This window comes from Agelaius phoeniceus, chromosome 17, assembly GCF_051311805.1.
Source record: "Agelaius phoeniceus isolate bAgePho1 chromosome 17, bAgePho1.hap1, whole genome shotgun sequence".
NCBI lineage: Eukaryota > Metazoa > Chordata > Aves > Passeriformes > Icteridae > Agelaius > Agelaius phoeniceus.
Window position 1 is genome coordinate 9150137 of NC_135281.1, and position 26018 is coordinate 9176154.

A 26018-nucleotide genomic window follows, 5' to 3' on the forward strand; every position below is an offset into this window, starting at 1 on the left:
CTGAGTGCCAGAAGCAGAGAAAGTCCTACACAGACAGAGAGGATTGTTTCCTGGAGTCTGTTCATTTCCTAAACCCTCATCCCCACAAAACAACAGCTGTAAGGACTCACACCCCATCTGCACTCATGGATGCTTCAGGAGCTGTGCAGGGGCTGAGGGCCCAAGGGCAGGGGGCTTCCCTCAGCCTCCCTCGTGCCCTGGCTTAGCCCCAGCCAGAAGCCATGGCAGTGCCTGGCACTGGTTAATAATTAAAGCAAAAAGCTTTGCAGGAAGAGACACACAAACTGGCCTCAAGCTTCCACCCAGAAACGGCCACAGCAAAGGACAGAGCAGGGTGCTGGTGCCCCCAAGCTCCTGCTCTGCTTAACTGAGCCACAGTTAAGGGCAGTGCTAATTCCTGCAGGGCCCTGTGCAGGCACTGGTACTCCTGGATGCATCCCAATGGCTGAGCTGCTCCTGCTCCCTCCAGGACCCATTACACACAAACTTTGCTTGGCAGCTGGGACAGGCTGTGTTATTGATCGTGGCTGTGTTATCAGTTGTGGCACACTGATCAAAGGTTGTCAGCAGAGGAACAAGGCACTGGTGCCTGAGCAGGTCCTACACACACAACACCCACAGCTACAGCAGCAAAACCCAAAGCAGGTGATGTGCTGTGCCCCATGTGCCATGTGCAGCTTTCAAAAACGACTGAAATAAATCCAGAAAGGTGCAAGGAAAGGCTTCCCTGGAGCTGCAAGGACCATGGGAACATGCACCCATCTATCCTTCATGCTTCCAGTCCAGGCTGAGTCACAGCCACAAGGGCATGAGGCTGTAAGGGCAATGCTTAACAGGTTATGGTAAGGCAATTAATTATGCAAATTCCAGCAGGCCACCATCACCTCCCCACAGAGCACAGGAGCCCCAGGCACCCTATTGTGCTCCCCAGCACCTGAGCCTCACACTAAGGCACAGCAGCACAACCCTGGCACAGCACTGCCTGAGCCTGGCACTGCACCCTGCGACCCTGGCACAGCACCCAAAGCACCCCATGAGCCTGGCACTGCACCCTGTGACGCTGGCACAGCACCCAAAGCACCCCATGAGCCTGGCACAGCACCCCCCAAAGCACCCCATGAGCCTGGCACTGCACCCTGTGACGCTGGCACAGCACCCAAAGCACCCCATGAGCCTGGCACAGCACCCCACGAGCCCAGAGCAGCACTCAGAGCACCCCAGAGAGCACCCCCTGAGCCCTGCCCAGCCCCTGCTGTGCTGAGCGACAGACGAGCGAGGGAAGAACCTCCAGACACAGGGCTGAGAAAAGCCAGCATAAAGCGTTTTTATTGCGATAATAAACTGGATACCTTTGTGCGGCGGAGAAGGAAGTGACTGGTGGGAATTTCTGTTACCAAGGGACTGGGCAGGGCAGAGGGAGGGGCACAGGGGACAGCTATGCGTCCTGTGAGACCAGGCAAGCAGCGATGACCAGCATCAGGTGGCAGGAGAGAATGGGCAGGTGTGCTCAGAGCAGGGACAACGGGGGGCTGATGGTTCCTTTCCATGGGGAAGAAGGAGGACAGAGGCGTTTTTGTTGAGTTGAGCCCCCGCCACCTCCCCTGCAGACAGCACCTTCCCTTTGTCCAGTTTTCCTTTTTCTTTAAAGAAAGCTCCATGCTACGGGATTTTCAGGGTGTGGTGGAGCTCTGGTGGAAACCCAACTCCCTAAATCCAAAAGTGGTCTGGAGGGGAAGGCAGGCCCACCATGAGATGGCAGGGTGAAGCAGGGGCAGGGCAGCCCTCCTTTCCCAGAGCAAACCCACAAGGCCTGCAGTGATGCTCCCCAGGGAGCAGGGAAAGGCCAGGCTCCCTCGCTGTCCCACTCCAGGCAGAATTCCTATAAACAATCCTAGTGCTACCTTGCTCTCTGCATCCCTTCAGCCTCAACAACCTCACTCTGCTATGGCTTTTGCAGCAGCAGCAATTTCTGGTTTGGAAACATCATAAATCTGCACCAAAACAAGTAACTAACAGGATTCCTTTTGTTCAAGTGACTCCTATCTAAGGTCAGCCCATCTGCGTGCTACTGGGAAAACGTAGTCTACACCTGGAACAAAAATAAGATTAAGAACTTGACCCAAAAAGAGTTGAGGTTTACGGTGTATAGTTTAAAAAGACATAAAAACACGATACAAGGAGGAAGAGTCAGACGCAAAGCTTAGTGACCAAAGGCATTCAATCAAGGTGTAAGGTTATACAATGAGTGTAGTGGACTATCAGGAAAAGCTCCGTACAAAGTCATGTGCACTCTTCTTGAAGCTGAGATTCTGGATTCCTCCATGTGCCAAACCTGTGTGGAGAGAGGAGAGGCAGTGTGACAGAGCTGCCTGCTGGACAAGGAGGGAATGTGCCCAGGGCACAGCAGCCTCCACACAAACCACACTGGGCCCTCAGAGCAGCAGTCAAGCCTTGATCACAGGGGGGAGCACAGCCCCAACCCTGCCCAGCCCATGGGGACCCCACACCCCAGGGCAGAGCCCCACAGAATCACAGAATGGGCTGGGTTGGAAGGAACCTTAAAGACCCATCTTGTTTCAGCCTCCTGGCACAGGTAGGCACACTGTGCACTAGTTGCTCCAAGCCCCATCCAACCTGGCCTTGGACACTTCCAGGGATGGAGCAGCTGTAATTTCTCTGGACAGCCAGTGCCAGGGCTACTCCAGCCACACAGGGAAGAATTTCTCCCTAATATCTGATGTAACCTTGCCCTCTGTCAGTGTGAAGCTTTTCTGCCTTGCCCTGTCACTTGAGGCCCTTGTGCAAAGTCCCTCTCCAGCTCTTCTGGAGCCTCTTTAGGTTCTGGAAGGTGCTCCAAGGTTTCCCCAGAGCCTTCTCTTCTCCTGGCTGAGCAACTCCAGCTCTCAGCCTGTCTCCATAGCAGAAGTGCTCCAACCCTTGGGTCATAGCCACTGCCTCCTGCCCACACCATCAGCCCCATGCCCTGGCAGCATGAGAGGAAGGAGGGGGTGTGGCAGCTGAGCCCCCTTGGTGCAACAACACTCAGAACCCAAGACACAAAGAACCAATGTGAACCTGCTCTGCCAGGCTGGGAACATTGCATGTAGCACTGCAGTGATCTGAACCCCAGCTCACCAGACTCCCGAGAGCAACTTCTACCCACAGCTAGAGACCTGCCCTGTCCTTCTTATATTCCCCACTACTGCCCACTCCCCCCTTGCCTCCATCCCACCTCCCCACACTGTCCCAAGATCAAACACAGGGGCCTTGAGCTGTCCTCAACCCACAGAGTCCCTGACAGAAGTTGCCCCTCCTTACCCGAGGACAGGGTGCTGGGATGGGTCATTCCAATTTCATGAGCTCCACGTCAAAAATTAGAGTGGCGTTTGGTGGGATGATCCCTGGGTGGCCAGTGGAGCCGTAGGCGTAGTCTGGGGAGATGGTCATCTTTGCCCGCTGACCAACGCTCATCTGGGGCAGGGACAGAAACACAGGGACATCAGGAGATGGGCACAACTGCCAGGTGGGTGACAGAGGAGGGACAAACACACCTGTCCCCACGGCTTTCCCTACACTGGGCAAGAGTATAGACTCAAAGCAGAGGAACAGGAAGAATGTCAGAGGGAAAAGGCAGGCAGCATGGGCTGGAAAATGAGCAGGGCTTGAGATGTCCTTCACAGGAGGACAGGCAGGGAATGCCAGGCCATTCCCTCCAGCCACCAGCACCCTTGTGTTTGTGCTGCCAGCACGGCACAGAGCGAGCAGTGTCACACGGGCAGGAGCTGAAGCTGTGCTGTGCCCACAGCGTGGGATCACAGCCTGGAGCTGTGCTGTGCCCACCAGCCCTCCCTGTGCGTGGGCTCTGGAGCCTGGGAGGCCTGAGCGCTGCCGCCGTGCTCCTCCAGAGCAGAAATGTCACCGCTGAGTCACCGACGTGCCGTAGGTGTTGCTGGGGCCTGGCCCGGCTCCATTCCTGCCAGCTGGCAGGTGGCAATGCAGAAGGTGATATTCACACCCACACCTCCCAGCGCTGAGGGGGTGGAACAGGGGAATAAAATAAAGAAATAATAAAAGAGGGAATGAGCTGCATGCACGCTGATTGCTGCCCACGCTGCAGCTCCCGGCGAGGCGCAGCCCGGCACGGGGAGCGCGAGGCAGAGGAGCTCCAGGCACCTGAGCGACTCCTTCCTCCCAGCCACGGATCACCTCCTGCTTGCCCATCACAAACTTGAACGGCTTGTTCCTGTCGCGGGAGGAATCAAACTTCTTCCCATCCTCCAGCATACCTGGGGAGACAGAGGGAGATGGTGATACAGGGACAGAGCCACGCACGCCAGCGCGAGATGCTGTGACCTGGCAGCCCAAGCAGGTGACAGGCACATGGCTCTGAGTCAAAGATATGTCTCAGCTTGTCCTCCTTTTCCCTGGGAAACACCTGTACAGGAGGGGAAACCCCTGTGGCATCACCCATCCTGGGGCAGGGAAGGATGACACTACTTAACTGTTTCGCCAAGTGCTCCTCTGGCCAGGACCAAGGACTGACAGGGGAGCAGACGGATGGGGGAAGAAAATCTTGCCCACCTTGCAGCACCACCAACAGTCATTTATCATCAGACAGCAGGATCCAACCTTGTACTTCCCATCCCACCAGCAAACACACCTCTCACTCACCAGGCTTCTATCTTCAGGCACCCAAAACACTGATGACACTCCAGTGCCCCATCTGGAGGCTGTGATTGGCCTCCAGCCCTGCCTGTGCCCAGCTGATCTAAACCAAACCCTCCTGGACCCAGGAATGACGATGGGGAGAGGCAGCACCAAGTGCTGGATGCATGTGCCTGGGGCAGCCCTCATTCCCCAGCTCGGGCTGAGCCAGGCTGATATCCCCAGAGCTAAATATAACTCCCCAACATGAGCTAAGGAGGAATTTCCTCCCCTCCCTTGCTCCCTGCCTGACCTTCTTGGGGAATCTTGGAGCTGGCGCTGCCTTATAGGAGCAGTAACTCCACCAGTCAACTCCTGTAAGGCAGCTCCAGCTCTACATTAACACAGCCAGTGCCCTGTACAATAAACCCTGTGTGATAAGAGCACAATTAAGCTCCCTTCAACACTTCACTTCCCAAAACAGCCTGAAAATCCAGTTATCCTGACTGAAAACTGCTCTACAGTCTTGAAAAACCAAAGTTCCTCGGGATGGCATGGGGCAGATTGACTTCCTTTTGCCAGGGCATGTGTGCAAGGGAAAATGTGTCTGTGAAAAAGATGGGATGGGGGAGCTCAGCCCCTGCTTGCACAGTGACCAGAGGGAATGGCACACAGGGACCAGCAGCCACAGTGATGGGCAATGTTGTATGGAAAGAAGGGAATGGGAAAAAATACATCACTTTTGCAGGGGCAACAAGCACAAAGACCTGTGGGCTCCTCTCAGGGAGCAGAATTAAGTTTTTAATTTAACGGACAGCAAAAATCCCTTGTCCAGTCTGTCGAGCATCAGCTCAGCCGGTCACGCTGCAGCCCTGGACTTTGGAATAGCAAATCTGGAGTTCTCTCATTTCCTCCTTCCAGGATAAACCTCTTGTTGCTGAACCTGCTTCCAGCCCGCCTGGCACCGCTCCTCGCTCCCGCCTGGCAGCAGGGACAGGGCAGCCCATGCTGGCTGGCACCAGCAGCGCTGCCTGCCTGCGGCCCCAGCTGACCCCGACTCCGAGCCCTCCAGTGCAGCACTGGGCCGAGGAGGCTGAGGAGGGACAGAGAGGACAGCTCTGTGCCATCCTTCTCCCTGCACATCCACTAAGGAAAAACCCCAGGGGCCACACAGTGCAAGTCCCTGTTTGTCACAGCAAGCAGGGACTACTGGGATGCTCCCAGGGCATCTGAAGCCTGCAGAAGTGCATCCCGTTCGATGTCCAGAGGCATCAGCAGCAGTGCAGGAGATGCTGCCAACCTTGCACAGGAGTGGATGGCACTGCCTGACTCCACTGCCAAGCTCACCTGTCCCAGTCCAGCCTCAGGAAGTGTTTCAGAGCTGGCAGCTCCCTGGCTGCAGAAGAGAGGGATTGGTGGACTATGCTTGGTTGCAGCAGCCTGAGGGATCGATCACTCAGCTCTCCCGAACCAGGATGGAGAAGGTCATATGTGGGAGCCTGGCCATGCTCTCCCACCATGCCAGAGGGGAAAACAAAGAGGCTCCAATTCTTCAGAGACTGCATCCTCATCTCAGGCACTTTGTCTGCCCACAAGCCTCCTGGGAGACTTCTCCAGCCCTGGACAAGTATGAGCAACCATTTCCTCATCCCTGCCATCCCTGAGCAAGGAGATAACGAGATCTTAAAGCTATTATGGAGGAAAAGCATCCTCTGGCAAAAGCAGCTACCCCAGCAGAGCCCAGGAGCAGCAGACAGCCCCTGGCACATGCCAGCTTATCCAAACCCCTGACAGGGTTCCGTGCTTGTCACCCCTGGACCTGCAAGAAGGGCAGAGCTCACACAAGTGGATTATAGAGACCCATTTGCCCTGGCTCCCACCCAGAAAAATTTGAGCCCCCAGAGATCTATACAGACCCCAAGGGGTCTCAGGGAATCACAGCGAGGAAAAACAGAGAGCCCTACAGCTCAGCCATGGGATGGAGTGGGGGCTCTGGAGCACAGCCCCAGCCCCAGTGGGGCAGCGTGGCCCTGCCAGGTCTCTGCCACACTTGGCAGGCAGGAGCTGGGAGACGCCGGCTGCAACGTGCGACTTGGCTCCGGGCCCCCCTGGGCGGGCAGAGGCGGCCGGGAGCGGTGCTGGAGCAGGCACAGCCAGCCCTGGGACAAACCTGCCGGGTCGGGTTCTGCTGGGGGAGCCCCACCCGCACCCCCTCCATCCCCTCCTCGGCGCTGATCCCTGGCACGGCCATTGCCCAGGGGCTCCGGCACAGAGCCAGCCTCCCAAGGAGAGACAGGAAGAGACCAGAGCAGTGGGGCAGGCACCTCTGCTCCACCTGGGACAGGATGCAAAACCCTTCCCAGAAGCCCTGGGATACCCAGCATGCTCCAAACCCCCGCTCAGGGCAGGGATGCCTGGATGAGGTTCAATCCTGCCTCCACCAGCACTCCCCATCACTGAAGCCCACCCCATTATCACCCACAGCTGGGTGGGGAGAGGGCTCTGCCCACCATTCTTGAGGCCTGGCAGGACAGAGGACTCCAGCACAGGCAGGGAAGGGGGTGCAGGAGACGGCACTGAGCTCCCAGAGTTGCCACAACCCATGGACCGGCAGTCGCAGGCCTTGGGGGGAAACACCTCCTGACCACAGGATGTTTGCTGAGCAGCGGGAGAGCATTGGAGGGCAGCACCATTTGGCCATTCTATGTCAGACTTGTTCATGTCCTGGCACTCCCCAGAATGACTACAGCCCCCCACTTCCCCTCCTGAAGCACAGGGGGGTGCCCACAGCCAGTCTCCCCTGGCAGCAGCACTGCAGGACCCCCAGCTGCACAGCAGCCCCACTCTGCTCCCTGCTCTGACTCAGGGGGGCTTAGCTCTGTTGGCCCCCAATCCACATCGTCTCCGCACTGATTCACTCCCACACTCCCTTCCATTCCATGCCAGTTGCTGCAAGTAAAGTGTGCTGAACACACTGGGTGCATCAGGGAACTTGATTTAGTCCCTCTAAGAGCCCTACGTAGCAGATTTCACATCAAAGGCTCTCCACAAAAAGACCCAAGACCTGGAAGGAAGGAGGGGGAACAAGTTCAATTTCACCAGCTCTCCCCATACATTTCCATCTTTGCAACCCCAGCATAAGCAACTGGCATCTCCAAGGAGGTTGCTGTTCTCTCCACCTCTTTCCTCTGCACTGCCCTCCTGCACCAGGGCTGTCTGTCCATTCTGGGATGCTCTTAGCAGGACCATGTCCCATGGAGCAGGAGCCTGGGCACAGGCAGAAGCAGCACCAGCTGCTGGCTGACCAAGCTGGCTCCCCACAGTCCCTCACCCTTTGATCACCATTTTTTTTTCCCCAAATGGTTTTTACTCAAACCACTGTGCATCCATAACCCAGCACAGGGAGATCTGCCTCCTGCACACCACAGGCTGGATCTCCCCAGCACTGGAGCAAAGGGCAGCTGGGGACGGAGCCAAGGCAGGCTCTGGAAGGAGTCCTGGAGCTCAGCACCTCCAGCACTGCACTCTGCCACCATCCCTGATGCTGCTCTGGGATCAGGAGTGCTGCAACCGGGCTGGGAATCAAAGGTTTGTAAGGTTTCCCGAGAGCCAAGCCCCGCTCTGTCTCTGGCAGAGCCAGCTGCAGGAACTGCGCTGCCGACGCAGGGAAATGGCATTAGGGCCTGGAGGTGTTTGATTCCTGCTGCCTGCCCAGGCGGGGGGGCAGGAGCTGCCTGCAGACGGAACGGGGGTGGGGATAAAGGACAAATGGAGACAATAATAACAAAAAAACAAAATAAAGGAAAGTAGAGAACGTCTCCCAGGCGCAGCACATCACTGCTGCTGGGGAGGGTTCGTTGTGAGCAAGTCACCACGTAGCACTTTGCCTGAAGAGCCATGACGTGGGGGACAGGATGCTAGTGACCCTCAAACAGCTCTGCCGGAGTGGGGGACAGGGCTGGGGAGAGCAGCCAAGCTCCAGCAGCGCCGCAGGAGGGGAGAGCCGGCACAGGGAGCCGGAGGGTTGGGAGTCGGAAGGGCTGGCAGGCAGCAGGACTGGCCCACCGGGAGCCACTTGACTGCCTGCCAGCCTCTCTTTGTTCTTCCACCGGCGGAGGAAACAGGGCGGCCGGGCAGACCAAGCTGCTTCCTCTCCCTGCTGACGAGGGAACGGGAAGGACGGGGGAGATGGAGGAGCAGCAGATGGGCTGGATGCCCGCCGAGCCCTCCCAGCAGGCCGGGCCCCGTTCTGCAGAGAGGAGCAACCCCAGCCCCCCAAGGGGAGCAAGGGGAGGCGGAAAACGCTGGGGCGGGAAGGGGAATTGGTTATTAGCAAAAACAGTCACAAATGAGTCATTAACTCGTTTTCACCATGCCGTTGAGCCAACGCTGTACAAAAGGTAGCCCAGGGGGACAAGAGCCCCCAGCGTGATCCCCAAAGCATTTTTGGGGTCCTAAGATTGGTTTCTTTCCCCACCCAGCTTGCAGAAGACTGCTGGAGGACATGACCCTCGCTGGCTTTGGGGCAGCCCCTCATCAAAGCACTACCCCGACCACTCAACAGCGCCCTGATTACCCGCACAGGGGTCCCCCAAAAAACCCAAGGATGCAGGTCTGAGGTGGCCCCACGGGTAGCCCTGGTGTCACCCCACAATGGCGAAGGGACTGGGGCAGGACTGGGGCGGGGGACTGCACTCCTGCAGGGAGCTGTGGCAGGAGGGACCCCGCTCTGAAGAAGCAGACCCCAAAGCTCCCGGGGAGCCCATAAGGGCCCGGCCGCCCCACAGCCCACGGGTCCCGGCTGCCCTGGGATCCCCGGGACTCCACCCAGGGTGCCCCTGCCTGCGCCCCGAGTCCCCTCTGGGTCGTTCCCCGGTGCACCCCCGAAAGAAGGCTGGATACGCGTGGGAAAGGCCCCTCCATTGAAAAGGCTGCGGGAAAGACGAGGACAACGGGGCCTCCCCACGGCCACGGGGCACCGACAGGACCTCCATCCCCCGCCCGGGGGCTCATCCGCGCCCCCCGGGAAAGGCCCCCGAGGCGGCCCGGACCCCCCTCCTCCCCATGGAGCGCCGCGGCCCATCCGAGCCGCCGCGCCCGGGGTCCCTGCAGGCAGCCGAGGGCGGGGGGGCTGGCAGGCCCCGCTCCGCCGGTGTCCGGGCCGGTCCGACCCTCCCGCCCCTCCGCTCCCGGGCTCGCCCCGCACTCACCCGTGTAGTGCACCACGCAGGTCTGGCCGCGCTTGGGGAACGTCCGCCCTGCGGAGAGACACGCGCCATCACCCCGCGGCACCGGGACCCGCACCGGGAGCCGCGGGGAGGGCAGGGAGAAGGGGTGGGGGGGAGCGGGCTCGCCGTGGCTCACCGTCGCCGGGGGCGATGGTCTCCACATGCACGCCCATGCCGGTGCCGGTGCCGCTCGCACCCGCAGCGCCCGCAGCCCGACGGAGGAGGGGCCGCGTGTGCGCAGCCGCGGCGGTCACCGCCATAGAGCCCGCCCGTCACTTCCATAGATCCCGCCCGGCCTTCCACAGATCCCGCCCGGCGGTGCCGCCCTGGCCGCCGCCATCTTCCGCCCCCCCGCCCCGCCGCCATCTCGGCACCGCGCGGTTGCCGGGGGAACGCGGGCCCGGCCATGAGGGACCCTCGGGGCGCGGCGCCCTGCGCGCTTCGCCCCCGTATCGCCATTTCCAGCCTGCACAGCCCCGGGGTGCCTGCCCACCACAGAATGAGTGAGGTTGGAAATGGCCTCTGAGATCTGCGAGTTCAGCCTCTGACCCAACACCACCATGTCAGCTACAGCAGGGCACTGAGCGCCATGTCCAGCCTTTCCTTAAACACCTCCAGGGACGGTGACTCCATCACCTGTCTGGGTAGCCCATTCCAAAGTCTGATCACCCTTCTTGTGAAGGAATGTCACCTAATGTCCAATGTAAACCTCCCCTGGTGCATCTTAAAACCATGTCCTCTCATCCTGCAGCCAGGTGGGGGTCAGGCTCTGCTCCCAGGGACAAGGGACACGACAAGAAAAAATGGCTCAAGTTGTGCCCGAGGAGGTTTAGATTGGATATTGAGGAAAATTTGTTGAAAAGGATGATCAGACACTGGCACAGGCTATGCAGGGCAGTGGAGTCGCCATCCCTGAAGGAATTTAAAAGACGTGTGGATGTGGCACCTGGGGACATGGTTTAGTGTTGGCCTTGGTCATGCTGGGACCTGATGGTCTTAAATATCTTTTCCAAACATAATGATTCTGTGATTAATGCTGCTCCCCACTGTGCAGATGGAGGTCAGTGCTTGCCCCGCATTGCTGGGACAGGCTCAGCAGAAGATATGCAGGTTTGAACAATCCCACACTCAAAAGGACTTTTTTTTCTGGTACAGCAGCAACTATTTTGGTCAAAAAAAGAATCACTCCAGGCACAGGATTTTTGCCTCAAAGTGTCCTATTTCTTTACTTCAAGGAGGTGAACTTGAGCCTCCACAAGGGAACAGAGAATTTCCAAGGACAGCCAAGAGACTAATAAAAAGCCAGGATTCTCAGCAAGTGCATTAAAATGGGACACAAGAGGAGGAGGCTCTTAAAATAACAGATAATAGCATGAAGCAAGTTGTAATTGCTTGTGTCCCTTGCTTGTATCTTTTAAATACTGAAATACCAAGGGTGGGGTTTTTTTCTTGTTTGATGCCATAGCATTATGTTTTACATTAAAGCTCCAACACACTGAAAGTGCCAGTGGTCCCTGACTTTCCACATCAGGAGGGCAGATATGTGAGGCTGTGAGTCAAGGTGAAAAAAAAAACAGGGTATAAAAAGGGGCATGTTCTCATCCCTACTTAGTAATGCTGTCTTTGCTGAGAGCTGGGCCTGCTCTCTCTACAAGAACTAGTGATAAACAAGGACCTGAAAGGGGAAAATGCTGCTGGATGTAAGCCCACGCTGGAGCCCTTGCCTCCCTGGCACAGGCATGCTTGCACACGTCAGGCACAAGAGCTCTTGCTCTGGGTGGAGTGTTTTGGTTCGTTTTGGGGTTTTTTTCAGTCTCTGGCATAACCTGCTCATCTTACCAGCAGCAAGGTCACTGCAACAAGCAGTGTTTCAATGGGGGCAAGGACTCAGCCAGGTTTGACCAGCCCCTCCCTGCTCAGGGTCCAGCTGATCAGACCCAGGAGCGGTCCAGGTCACATTCAGGTGCCTAAACTCTTTAGAAAGCACAAAGGCTTAAAAACTAGTGAATTCTGCCCCAATCATTCCCTGCCCTCAGGATCAGCCACTGACAGAACTCACAAAGTCAGAAATGCCAGAAATGTCAGAAAGAGGGACAAGCGTGACCATTGAGATTTAATACTGTAAAAAATAAAAGGGACATTATTTGAGCTACAGAAACACCACCCCAGGCAGCAGTGGGTTGGCAGGCACCACACACACCAGCAGCTGCGGATTTGCTGGAGGGAAGGATGGATCCACAGATGGATCTGGGCAGGCTGAATCGATGGTCCAAGGCCAAAGGTATGAGATTCAACAAGGACAAGTGCCAGGTCCTGCCCTCAGGTCACAGCAGCCACACACAGTGCTCCAGATTTGGGACAAAGTGGCTGGAAATCTGGGAAGAAATCTGAGGGTGCTGAACAGCAGCAGCTGAACATGAGCTTGTGTATGCTAGGGTGGACAAGAAGGGCAATGGCACCTGGATGAGCAATAGTGTGGCCAGCAGGACCAGGGCACTGACCCTGCTCCTGTACTGTTCCTAAACCCAGAGGCAGCCAGACTGGAAGTGAGGCAGTGGCAGAGTGCAGTGCATCCCAACGCCTGACCAGGCTGAGCCAGGTGATCCCAAGGAAGAGCCTTCACTCTCCAGAAAACTAAACAACAATAAAGGAAAAAAAAAAAAACCAACAAACCATGAGGTTCTTTGTGCATCAGAGAAATGGTTTTGAAGCAGGGCTGCTGTGACCATCCTGACACTGCTCTCAAACACCATCACCCCCCCCTGATTGCAGTGCTGCACCATGAGACTTAAGGCTTTGCATTAATTCATCGCACAACTGGGGAGCAATTTGCTCAAATCCTGCCAGTGTGCACCAGACTGGAGAGCTGCAAGGTCACCCGACGGTCAGATCCAGCTCCAGCCCTAAAAATAACCAGCCTCCCTCTCTGGCTGTGCACAAGGCTGAGCCCAGCCCAGCAGCACAGCCCCAGGATGGCTGATTTCCCCCCTCTCCCTCCACTGCCCCCTCACTGTTGCCAGGAGAGATGTGGGGGTGCCAGCAGCTTTTGAAGATGCTGCTGTGGGAGATGTAGCTATGGGCTACGATTTAAAAGTTCAGCCCTTCTGAAATTCATTTGACACTTCTTCCATAACCTCCCAACCTGTCAAAACCCAGGACAAACTGCCAACCCCTCCCAGCTGCTGACCGGAGGCAGTACAGCCCATTCTCTCCTGTTTTCCCAGAAGAGACTCAGGTGACATGGCCCAGGCAGGTGGACAGAGCTGACTCCCACCCCCCTGCTGCCAGGTGTTGTTTCTGCTCATGCTTTAACCCACTGCTGGCTTCAACTTCACCTTTGTTCGAAGAAATTCTAAACCTTTCCCCATGAAAGGGCAGTCTGAGCACAAAGACGTCCACTATCTCAACAGTATTTTCCCTAAAAACTGATCAAAAATAGTTTCCTCTCAAAAACAACTTCTGTGTTGCTTGTGTTCCCACAGGCTAAGTGACACCTCCACACCCTGAGGTCTCAGTGCTGCTCTGGGGCTGGTGGGGGCCCTTCCTCCCAGCACTGCAGCCTAAAGGAAACCATAGATCTGCCTTGCCCAGATCTGTCAGGACCTGCCAGGCCAACCCCTGGAAGAAGCTCTGGTGAGGTGGCAGGATGGGGGCTGCAGCAGGACCCCCTCCAGCTGGGAGAAGGAGGGGTTTGGGACACAAAGCAGGCCTTTGGGACAGGGAACAGGGAGCAACAGGAAGCAATGACTTTCCCCCACAGCAGCACATCCTGACAGAGCAGCAAATCTGTGTCTGGATGAGCTCAGCCTCTCCAGCCCGGGTTTATTCCCAGCTGCCACACTCTACCTGACGTGGGTTAACAGGAACCCAAGCACTCATGAAACCTGGTGAGAAGCCAGGCAGGGGTAGGACAATGGCTTCAAACTGCATCCATCCCTCGCAGAACCCAGCTGCAGCTCTCACAGGCTCTGTTCCAGGTCCCTTCCTGGGGAGGCTGGGACTCCCCAGCTGGCTGTGCCCCATCCCTTGCAGCACAGGATGGTGTGTGAGACAGTCAGCCCCAGGCACCATGCTCCTGCAGTCTGGAAGGAGCTGTACCTGAACAGGTGCTACAGGAATGTCAGGGAGGCAGGGTAGGGATCACACCATGCTGTAGCATGGACCTGGACAGCACAGAGCTTGGAACAGCCCTGAGGAGGAAGCACAGAGCTGGGCAGATGCGACCCTCAGATAAGGTGGTCACACTGCTCCTTGCACAAGCTGAGCTACCCAGTACAGCCTCTTCCCCAACCTCCAAACCACAGGCCAGCTACTGTGAGATCAAGGTCTGTGAGAGGAAGCAGTAACATCTGAGAGAAAACCTAATGTCTGAGTTTCTAACATCTCTTATTTTCTTGCTTAACTGCTTCAAGTCCTTGCCCTGAAGCAGAGCCCTGGGCCAGCAGTGACCCTCTGCATGCCTCCAGCCCCGAGTTAGAGCCTGGAGAAGAGCTGCTGGCACAATTGACTCTCTATGTCCCACCACGCTGGCTTCTCAGAGCACTGAATCCCTCAAAAACCTCACCTCCCAGTGCAGTGTCCCAGCTGCCTCCCTGTGCTACCACTCAAGGAATTTAAACACGGCAAAGACCCTCTTGAGGTATCTTCATGGACATTCACCATGGGACCAGCTTTTTGCTGTATTTTCTCCTTGGGCTCTTGCTGACCAGGAAATCAGTAGCAGACTGCACCCCAGTGTCTTCCAAGGAAAATGATCAAAGCAATGTGGAACGGCTCCAACTGGGAGGGGGGAAAGGGAAACAACAGTTTGAAAGGGAAAGAAGTCCTGGGGGAAGGCTGTGAGCAGCAGCATGATGCAGCTTGTTCCAGTCAGTGTTTCATCTGCATTCCCTGGACAGCCCTCCAAGTGTTGAAATGGCCCAGAAACATCTCCACCACCAATATTTACAATCATGTGATTCTGATCCAGTTTGAATTCATTCCTGATGGCTTTCAGCAACCTATCAAACTCCCCCTTTGCCCCAGACTGCTGAGCCCCTCTGCAGGTAACCCCATCTCATGTGGACACTCACCTGCACAACATCCAGCAGGAGGAAAAACCACAGGGCATTGCCTGTCATCTGGTGGGGAATGGCCCAGCAACAGAGCAAACCTTTGTGCAGAGAGCAGCCCTGGCTTCTCCTGCAGCTGAGACTCCAGGGAACAATCCCCCCTTAGAAATGACATACACCTCTGGCTGACAGCTAAACTACAGCTGCTGCTTCTCTCCGAGGCTGATTTAACCCCAAGTGCTGTCATGGCCCCCCAGGACAAGCATACCTGTCCTTGGCTGGACATTGCTCCACCTGACAGCCACACACAAGCTGCTCATGGCACTTGAGGTGCTGTGGGGCGCTTCCCCAGCTGCTGGAATCTCGCTGGTCAGCGTGCAGTGCTTCCAACACACAACCCTCCCTTGGGCCAGCCTGGATCCCCAGGTCCTGCTCAGTGGTGTTCCATGATCTTTAGCCTTCTGAGTCTCTTGCACAGCAAATTTAAGGAATCAGGCACATTGGTAGCCTCTTTTACTGCTCCAACTCGGTGCTGGAGGGTGGTGAGGCACTGGCACAGAGATGTTGTTGATGCCCCATCCCTGGAATTTTTCAAGGCCAGGTTGGGTGGGGTTTGGCACAGTCTGGTCTGATGGAAGGTGTCCCTGCCCGTGGCAGCAGTTGGAATGAGATAAGCATTAAGGTCTGTTTCAAACCAAACCTTTCTCTGATCCCACACCCACTCCTCCACCAGCCAGAGCTCCAAGGCAAAAGCTGATCAGTGAGCATCTGTGTCATTTGCTCCTCTTGGGCTTGTCTTGTCAACAGGGTCACATCTCTGGTGTTTCCCCTGATTCTCCTCAAGGCATATTTGCAGGAGATGAGAGGCTGCTAACAAGTGAGACACTGATCTAATTGAGGCACAGTGCTCTGCTGAGCTCTGACATTGTCCTTTCCTGTTCTATTGAACCACGATCCAGTGCCTCAAGTTCTGTAACATTAAAAAGTATAAATTGCATCAGGCTTAAAGTGACTGTAATGTAGGCAGTGAGGAGAGAGACTGCAAAGACCAAAGCCCAGGGGATTTCTACAGATCAGCAAGGGAAGCACAAGGAATGTTTCAGCAAGCAGGAAAAGGGCTGATGGCAAAAGCTCTCTTTTATTTGGTTGTGGTTAACTTCAGTAAACACCACATGGATCCTCAAGTATCTGGCAAGTTCCCAGAGGCAACTTACAGCACTGACTTCCCCCCAGCCCCAAACTGAATTTGCTATCTAGTGTGATACACCTCAGCATCAAACAAGACCAGGAGTATCCTGTGGGATTCAGGCTAAGGCCACATTGAGAGTGGACAGCTCATCCAGGCTCGGCTGGAGCAGTGTGTAGCCTTGGTGACACTCGCTCTCCTACAAGCAGACCTGTCCTGAGGCCATTCTGTCAGGACAGTGCAGACCAGGGCTGAGCTCCCCTCTCAGCACAGGCCACCCTGGATGATGCTCAGGGCTGACAGGCTCGTGAGCACCTCGGGTTCTTGGTCACACCACGTTTCAGCTTTCCTGATCCCTGAGCAGCTCCAGTGCAGCAGGTGGGCTCTGTCCTGCACTCAGAAAATCCACAGCACCTTTTGAAGGACAGAGAAGGCTTCCTTGCCCTGTGGGGCACACAGCCATCTCAGGCACCAGGCCTGGTTCGGAGAGAGCTGTAAAAGGCTGTGAGCTCCTCCAGAAGAGCCCTGCAGAGAGTGAGGAGGGATGAACACTGGGCATAGGGCTGTGCAAGAGGCTGGGCTGAAGGACAGGCTGCAGCATCACATGGACAGCTGGAGAACCAGGAAAATGAGTCAAGGAATGCCTCAAATTCCCACTTCTCTCATCTCTTTTAAGGTTAAGGGGCAAACTGCCAGCTCACTGGCCTTGTTGGGCTGGGACCAGTTTGCTGTGCCATTAACATCAGTCAAAGTAACATCTACCCTGAGGGATGACAGACCCTCATTGTAATGGTACTAGGGAGCAGTGTACAAAATCAGGGGCACAATCCCAAAAAAAGCAGCATTCCAGAAGGCACTGAATGAGTTTCCCTCACGCAGCAATTAGCAATAACTCCTCCACAGCCCCTGCCGTGGAAAAAGCACTGATGCTGCTCTGCCCACCAGGCTGGAGGGCCCAGCTTCTCCCCGCACACCCAGGGGAGCAGAGTGTCAGCCTTCCTGTGCCAGCCTGTTCCTGCCTCTCAGCTTTTGGTCCCAGTTTATTTTCTGCCTTTTACAGCCCACAGCGAGAGTCAGGTCCCTTGTATTCCAAACTGCAGGCATGCAATCTCAAAAGCCTTGTCCCGCGGGGAAGGCTGAGGCATTAGGCTTGCACCGCCAAGGAGCACTTACTCATACAACATCTTATTTCCACAGCAGTTGTATTTTTAAAATTACAAAGGCATTTCTCAGGGCTGCACGGTTTTGTGGTAGCTTTTGTTCCCTTGATGCTCTCAGCAGGTAGGACAGCGCTCTGCACGGCTCTGCCCATTTCACTTGAAAGTCAGCAACAACACCACAACGCAGAGCTTTGCTTTAACAATGTGTTCTCGAGCCTGAGTCATAAACACTTCAAACCACCCCCACAGCCTGCGGCTCGAGCTGGGCAGGCTCCGCGTGGGCGAGCGCACTCGAGAGGGTGAGCTGCACGTGTGAAATGCGCCTCTGCATGTGAGAAAGCAGCACCCAGGGACACTGCTCTTACCTCTCTGCAGACCACTCTCCTCTCTGGGAGAGCTCCTTGGGCTGAGCTGTGCAGCTCAGCACTTTCACAATGCCCAGAAGTGGGATGGCAGACACGGCCGCATCCTGCACATGGCAGGGAGGCAGAGCCTTCCTTGGCCAGGGTGAGGAAGACTCTGCCTTGCACATCAAGTAGCTGCTGCAAATGCAGATCTGAGCTGGTTGGGGATTTGACAAGTGAAGGTACAGCATCTGTGAGGCTCCAGGGGGAGCTGATATGGGGGAAATTACCTGCCCTGCATGAAGAGTGTGGCCTGACCCTGCCCACAGAGGGTCACAGAGCCCTGTCAGGGCTCACAGTGCAGCACGTACTTGGGGCAGTGGTTCCCAGGCTTTCTGCAGCCAAGTGGGGAAATAATCTACTGCTCCTCAAAGGTCAAGCTGTGTCCAGCATTTGTTCCCCATCCCGGGCTGCTCCCACAATGTGATCTCAGGGAGGTGTGGAAGAAGGCCTTTGCCTGAGCTCCAGAGCACCACAGGAGCATGCTGGAGCCAGCCCAGCACTCCTGCACCAGCAACCACCAGCTGCAAAGAACCAGCATGTGAAACCCAGGGCAGGCAGGCAGAGTGGCAGCAATGGGCAGGGAGAGGGCAATGGGAGCAGGCAGGTCCCTGCCACAGGTCACTCCACAACAAAAGCCCCTCTCTCCCAAAGAAGACCTGGAACCCAGCTTGGACTCCTTATTCACAGAATTACAGAGTGCTTTGGGTTGGAAGAGACCTCACTTTGTTCCAACACCCTGCCACAGGCAGGGACACCTTCCACTAGACCAAGTTGCTCCCAAGCCCCATCCAGCCTGGCCTTGGACACTTCCAGGGATGGGGCAGCCACAGCTTCTCTGGGCACCCTGTGCCAGAGACTCACCACCCTCACAAGGAGGAATTTTTTCCTAATATCCCATCTGACTGCCCTCTGTCAGTGTGAAGCCGTTACCCCCTGTCCTGTCACTCCAGGCCCTTGTGCAAAGTCCCAGGACAAGGTCAGTGAGCATGGGAAGCGTGGATACATCCATGTGGATACATCCATGTGGATACATGGCTCCGTTTTTCCTTTATATTGGAAGATCTGCAATTTCCAGCCTCCTTCAGCCAATGAGCTCCCAAGAGATCTCCCCTAGCAGTGCAGTGTTGTAACCTGGTGACAAGAAAGGTGCAGTTCAGTTCCTTTTCACAGTCCTTTTGTAGCCCAGAGCATCCACCAGTCTCAGCATCACAAAGCAGAAATTGCTCCTGCACAAGGAGCGGTGGGAGCCCCGTTCCTTGGCGCTGGCTGTGTGGGAGCAGCGGCGTTCCCAAGGCAGCCGTGCTCACAGCTCACAGCCAGCCCTGCTGCAAGTGCTGGGCACAGCAAAGCACAGGGAGAAATTGGCTCCAGAGGACAGAAGGCGCTGGAAAAGGCTGGCAGGGAGGGATGGCACCACCACTCTGCCTCCTAATTGTCTGTTTGGCACATCTTGTCCCATCAGGCTGCTCTTTAAAAGCAGATCCTGCCTCAGACCCTGAGACTGGACTTATCTGCAGCAGCCAAGGCAGAAGAACAGGGGCAAAACCCTCTCCCTGCTCCCAGTGGAAGCATTAAATTTGTGTTAGTGTCTCTGTATCCAGGATGAGCACCCTCTCTGCAAGGTTCATTACAATGTGCCATCTTCAGCTCAGCCTTGCCTTGTCCAGTGGGGGTTAATCTAAACCACCTGAATTTCACAGGCTGACTCAGAACTTGGTTAATAAGGCACAGTACAAGTGAGTCAGTGGCATCTCTCCTCACTGCTGTTTTACTGACATCCCAGATAACAAATATCACTCACGCTGGACCGCAGCCAGTGCGGTGGGATCCAAATCCCCATCTCCCACCAGTGTATCTTGGCATACATCTCTGTAAGAAAGCAAAATACATCTCTCCCCATTCAAGAGGAAAGGGGAAACTCAAAAGGAAATATTAAATCTTGATTTATTTTTTTTCCAAGGCCATTTTCTACCCACACACCACACAATTACATTTGGACAGACACAAGGTACTTTGGAAATTGTACTCAGCACTTAATCCTCTCCCTCTTTGGCACTCATTTACTCCCCAGGTGCACAGAGCTGCATTTGCTGCTCACAGACTACAAAGCAAAGAGCTGACCAGCAGTTACCTCTCCAAGTAGCTGAGTAGCTCTTGCTTCCTGGCTGTCAGTGCACAATTATCCCCAAACACAGGGAACCTTTATTCCTGCCCTGCTCAGCTCCTCCCAAAGCCTCTGTCGTGCCCTCAGTGCCTCACAGGAGGCAGCGTCACCCACTGGAGCTCGACAGGATGTCACGATTGCTAGAGCAGCATGGGCAGCTCTCAGCCTGCCTCTGTGAGACAGCAGGGCTCAGCTTGGTGCTGAAAAGGCAGATTTTGGTGAAAAGCGCCAGTCCCGGTGTTGATTGCTGCTGTACACTGGGTGACTTGCTGCAAGCAGTGAGCTCTCCAGTAACACTCTGTGCCAAGGCCTGGAACCTCACCAAGGGGCTGGAATGAAAGGATGATGCCTCTTCCATCACTAACTGATCTTTTTCTATCAGTTGCTTAAAAAGATATTTTGAAAGAAAATGGAAATACACATGAACACAGCAGCTACACCTCATGTTCTGTGGCAGATATTCAGCAAAATGCTCAGAGCAACCTGAAGCTCTGCAGCTTGAGACACAAAGCCCTGTTAGATTTACTGACTGCAAAGGAACTTCCCCAGAACCCCCTTGTCCACTGCAGAGCCATCAGATCCCTGTCCAGTCAGCCCAGGGCCCAGGAATGTGTGATACCAACAGCTTCCACCCGAGCCACACCGGCTGAACAGGGCTTTCTCAGGGCACTGTGACCTAGAGATGGGCTGCTCAGGCAAGGAAGCTCCACTGAAAACAAATAAAGTAAAACACAGCCTAAAGCCAGCAAATGGGGATTTTTTTTTTTTTTTGACACAGCAGCAAGTGGCAGCATTTGGATGTATTCCACCAACCAGTCCTCCAAAGGTTTACCTCTCCTTCACTGCTGTAGAGCAGTGGCTCTTGGGTTCCCCTTAGCACAGCTGCCTTCTCATGGTGGAACAGGAGCCAGGACTTAAAAGCCACCAAGATGGATGAGGCAGGAGAGAACTTGTTGCCACCATAGGCTCCATAAGCCATTAAAGAGTCAACTTAAGGAGGAGTCATGAAATGTACCTGAGTAAATAAGAACATCTGGAATCTATTTAGGAACTCCCAGGGCTGGGATTGAAGGGTTCAGGACAGACAACACAGAACAGTAAATAAGATAAGTGTTTAGGAATGTTGTAAATAAGTCACAAAATGATGAATTAGTAAATTGAGAGGTGCTTGACACTGGAGCTGTTCAACTGCCAAAGATGGGGGCCCGTGGCATCATTAGTATTGTACTGTTCTCTGTACACCTGTGTAATTAGGAAACATGGGACTCGTTGGGAAAAACTGCTCTCAGGTAACTAGAAAGGATTTCACCTCCCATTTCTGTGGAATCCTGCAGGGTTCTGGCAGCCCCATCACCTGGCCTGCACCTGCAGTGAGCTGCTCCCCTGATGTGTGTTTGTTTAGCTGCCCATCAGTGCTGCCCCAGGAGCCCACTGAGCACTCTGGAAGCCATGGAAGTCCCCAGGTGACCTGCAGTGACACTGCACCAGCTCCCAGGGCCATTGTGCCAGCCATGTGTGGTCATGGCATGTGGCACAGCACCTGCACCACTTACCTGAGCGAGGAACAGACTTGCAGCTGAACTCTCAGCAGACATCAAATAATTTTAGTCTTTTTTCCTTCCTGAGGTAAAATCAAAGTGCCCAAAGCACACCATAAATGTGGCAGGGCAGTGGGACCTCGTTCACAAGGATGTGGGTGAGGAGACCCAGCTCTGCAGGTGCCTGTGTGCCATGGGTGATTCTCCTCACAGCAGGCAGAGCAGTGATGTGTTTGTGTACCTGTGCCTGCAGGCACAGAAACACACAGCTTGGAGAGGTCTGCTCTGAGTCTCCATGGGACAGCTCCTCTCATGCTCCCATTTCCTGACAGCATGAGAGGAGCTGTCAGGCTTTTCTTTCATGGGGATGCAGCTGGGATGCCAGGAAAGCCCTCCTGGCAACAGGCAGAGCTGAGAACTGTGGGCTCCAGCTCCCAGCCCTGCCTGGAGTGGCTGTCAGACACCCTGCCTTAGAGGATGCCACATTTACCACACAAGCACCAATGGAAACTCACAACTCTGTAAGTAAAGCAACTTCATTCTTAATGAAATCTCTCATTTAAGAGTACCAGTCTCCATCTGGTTCACCAACAAAGCCATTCACAAGCAGTAAGGGGCTGGCCCTCTTCCTTTCACAACCCAGCAATCCTTCATGCAGGTACCTTGAACAGCAAACTCCTGCACAGACAGCAGCTCCTGCCCAAGGATTAACACAGGTGTCACAGCTCCTCCCCTCGTGGTGCTGGGCTTTGAAGAACCCCACAGCATCTTGTTTTATGTGACTCTGACATCAATCCCCTGAGCACATTTTCCAGTCTAACTACAGGATTGGAAGAAATCTCAATTCAAGGTCCTTTTTCTTGGTAACAAAGGATCTGTAAAGCAGAGTTGTTTTCAAAAGAAAACCTCCTGACTGAACTTCCAGATAACATCCCAGGAGCAAACTGACATCTTTTTAATCACTCCTCCAAGTCAAGACACAGGGAGCTGAAGACCTGTTCAAGAAGCAGAAGGTCACTTTTTCTTTCTGGAAGGATGGAGGGTTGTCCAACAATGAGAAGCAAAGACTAAATTGAATGTACCTGATTATAACAAAAAGCAACAAGACAAAAAAAAGGCCTAAATTCCCAGTCATCCTCTAGCAGTGCTGCTGTGCCCACTGGGACTTTTCCTCCATATCTTTTATGCTGTTTCTACTTATCTGCCAGCTGAGCTAATCAAGTATGGGGCCAAAACAAGCCAATCAAAACTTGTTGCTTCATGTTGTTAATTTTGTTTTACCTGAACAGGCAGCTGAAGGTACAGCTAGAAATGGGTATTCCCACAGGAGGATCACTGAAAAACTACATGGCCCTGGGATAGCAGAACTTCCTGAGGCAAGCAGAGCACTGAGCATGTAAGAAACACAGACCAGGAAACATCCTACAGCAAAAGCAGCAGCACAGAGGGGGAGGCAGAGTTCCCAGGAAATGGTGTGAAATGCTATCAGAAAACACAGGATCTAAACCTTAGCAACAAGGACGTGAAAGGAAAGAAGAGGAAACAAAGAACTGCATACAAAGGAAAAAAAATCCCAGGAAGTTCTACAATTACCCAAGTGAGGAAAACTGTTAAAATGCAGCATTTGGAGAAAACAGTTGGATACAGCAAAAGACATCGGCTCCAGATGGAACAGCACAGTCCTGAAATTGAGCTGTATCTAACCCAGAAGTTGAAAAGAAGTTGAGTTTTTTGTGACCATAAATATCAGTTTTGGAAAAGCCTAGTCTTGGCCTATGACTTTGTTAGAACACAGAAATGTAATGACAAAGGCAAGAGATTTTACTAGAGAGGAAGTCAAACTCACTAATAATCGAAAGTTACACGAGTGTCAGAAATAAGGATTTGTCTATTGCAGTGGCACACCACCAAATAGAATCATGGAATCAAGGAGTTGTTTGGGTTGGAAGGGATGTTAAAGCTCATCTCGTTCCAACCCCCTGCCACAGGCAGGGACACTTTCCACTAGGTCAGGTTGCTTCAAGCCCTGTCCAACCTGACCTTGAAATCTTCCAGGGATGGGACTGTGTGGTGTCTCTTTCCTTCTCTCTTTTTTCCCTGTTCTGGTGTATTAACCCTTCTCATTAATTAGCTTATAATTTTTGCTTTATAGCTTATTTTTATAGTGAAACACTTCACCAGCTCACAGAAGGAAACAGCTTAATACAGGACATTGCATGTATGTCACTTCCAGTTGGTTCCACAGGCTCTTTTGTCAGGTTTGAAAGAAGACAGGTCTAAATTGGTCACTGATCCCACCTCAGCACTCCCTCGGGCAGTGGGGCAGAGCTGACCTGCTCACCAGGAGACAAGCACTGTTCATTACTTACAAAAACCAAGGAGAGAATCAGAGGCAGGAGGAGCTGGCAGCGGTGTCCCAGAGGTGCTCACGGACACAGCGCAGCACAAGGTGCAGCTCCCAGCAGGAGTCGGCAGAGCTCCTCAAAGAAGCCTTGGAGGAGGAGCGGCTTTTCTGCAGCACTGCCACCCTCCGGCTCCAGGGAAAATTCCCTCTTCCCGTCAGAGAAAAATCCCTGAGCCCCTGGGTTTATCCCCTTTCCCTCCCACCGGCAAAGAGAGAGCTGGCAGCAAAGCTGGAAGGGAAAGTTCCCATCGGTAAGCAGAGTCTGCACAGCAAACCCTTGGGATCAGCAGCTTGGAGGAGCTGATGTTTGGCTGCCAACACTCCCTGAATTTGGGGGCACCAACGTGGCCAGCTCATCCAAAGACCCCAGAGAGCAGCTGGGCAGCACCTCAGTGCTCTGATGCCCCTGGCTAACAAATGCAGAAGCAGGAGACAAGTAACTTGCACCCTTTCTGTTAGATAAACTTTATTTCTGGGTCTAGGGGTGCATCCTGTCCAGCACTCTGGAAGATGCTGTCCCAAGTCCCCAGAATGGCACATGTGAAGATCAGGATTCAAGAACTCCACAAGGCAGTTGTGACTCTATTTAACTCCAAGTGAAATTCCCTTTCTTAATTCTCCCTGCTGGTTATCACACATCACCAGTAAGTGATGCACAGGCAGGTGAACCCTAGGCTCTCCTGTCACAAAAAATAATCTTTAAAAATGCTGCTGAGAGGTTGAATCTCATTTAGTAGAAGACAGCTCAGCAAAGGAAGTCTGCTCACAGAGCAACCCAAAGAGGAGACACCCTCAATGAGCATGATCCAAAATCTGAGACAGATGGCAGCTGTTATTAGAAAGGGTCAAACACTGTTTTCCTGTTTGTGGGCTTTTAATGACAATTTTCACAATAATTTACAAATTGGTTGTTACGCACACTTATGTCCATTTAGTAATGAAAACTGTGAGTTAATTCAGCTCTCAGTTGAGAAACTGCTGTAAAAATGCCCTTGCTGAGGGCTGCTCTCTGGTTTGTGTTCTACAGGCAGCCAAGCGAGTTCCTCATGCTCAACCTGCCCAACCTGCCCGCCCTCCCCAGGCTGCTCCCGAGCTCCCTCTGCTCGCACCAAGGGGAGGACCTGGAAATTTCCAAGCGCTGAGGGGGGGGAGTGACAGCTCAATGGCCGCGGGGCTCAGGTGTGCCCAAGGCAGGATGGGGAGGGAGCATCCCGGCCCTCAGCAGGGCAGCCGTGCAGCCTTTCCCAAGGATCCCCCTCCCAGGGAGCCGGCGGCTGCAGCCCACGACTCAGCACAGCCCTGGGCTCTGCTCAGAAGCCCAGAACAAAGACAGAAGCAGCTGAGGGGCAGTGCAAAGTGCCCTGGCACAACACTCCATACAGCTATGCCAGCCTTACCAGTGCCTCCTGTCTGGGCATCAGGAATTCACCCACTGGATACTGTTCAAAGGAGGGAAAGAGATGGAGACCTGAGCCCAAAACACAAACAGAACAGATCAACGCTGGAGAATTCCAAGAGTTCAGCTATGTTAGTCCTCAGCAGAGGAGAAGAAATACATCAAAGGGTACTACAGCCTTGAGTTTTCCCACCCAAGCTGTTGCAATCATCTCAATAATTCACCTCAGGAGAGAACTTGCTTTCCAGTAAGAGACTCGGTTTGCCTTTTACTTCCAGTCACTTCAAGATGATTCAGCTTTGTGCCTTCTTGGAAAGAAGAAGTCAGCAGCAGTTTCTCAGAGAAATGCAATACAGCAATTTAAACCTGCAGCCAGTCTGGCCTGTCAGAAAAAGTGAAGGCAGAGCAGGTGGGGACTGCAATGAATGCCCCAAGAGTTCTGCTGAAGGAAGGAAAGTCAGGGATTTCTCTCCAGAAAAGCATGGGAAGTGTTAAACCTTGCACCTCACATATGTTGGAGTTTTCCCCACACTGAGCTCTTTCACAAAGACGTCCCCCACAATGCTTTCACAGGAGTGGAACCATTATCATGACAATCAGATCACCCATTCTCAGATAACTTATATTTAATGTGTGAAAATAAAGGGAGTACTTCACAGCAGTCCCTGGAGAGAAGAGAAAGGACTGTGGTGAGCAGTCCACTGACAGAAACTGCTCCCTGAAGTTCCCTTCCCCCTTGCCTTCCTCCCCTCTCTGAGTGCAGTAACTCAATCCACAAGGTAACTGAACTCTCCTGGGGGAATCTGGGGCACAAGAGGCTGCAGCTCCTTTCCAAACGAA

General features: G+C 54.1%; 1 protein-coding gene across 1 annotated transcript; it reads right to left on the minus strand.

Moving 5' to 3' along the window:
• Positions 1-1300: 1300 nt before the first annotated feature.
• FKBP1A (FKBP prolyl isomerase 1A) lies at positions 1301-10164 on the minus strand. The gene is made up of 5 exons (XM_054644593.2): positions 10009-10164; positions 9855-9902; positions 4174-4286; positions 3319-3471; positions 1301-2332 (listed from the first exon to the last, which is right to left on the minus strand). The coding sequence occupies exons 1-4, from the start codon at positions 10130-10132 to the stop codon at positions 3343-3345; spliced, it is 414 nt and encodes a 137-aa protein (XP_054500568.2). The 5' UTR covers positions 10133-10164; the 3' UTR covers positions 1301-2332; positions 3319-3342.
• Between the last annotated feature and the right edge of the window lie 15854 nt (positions 10165-26018).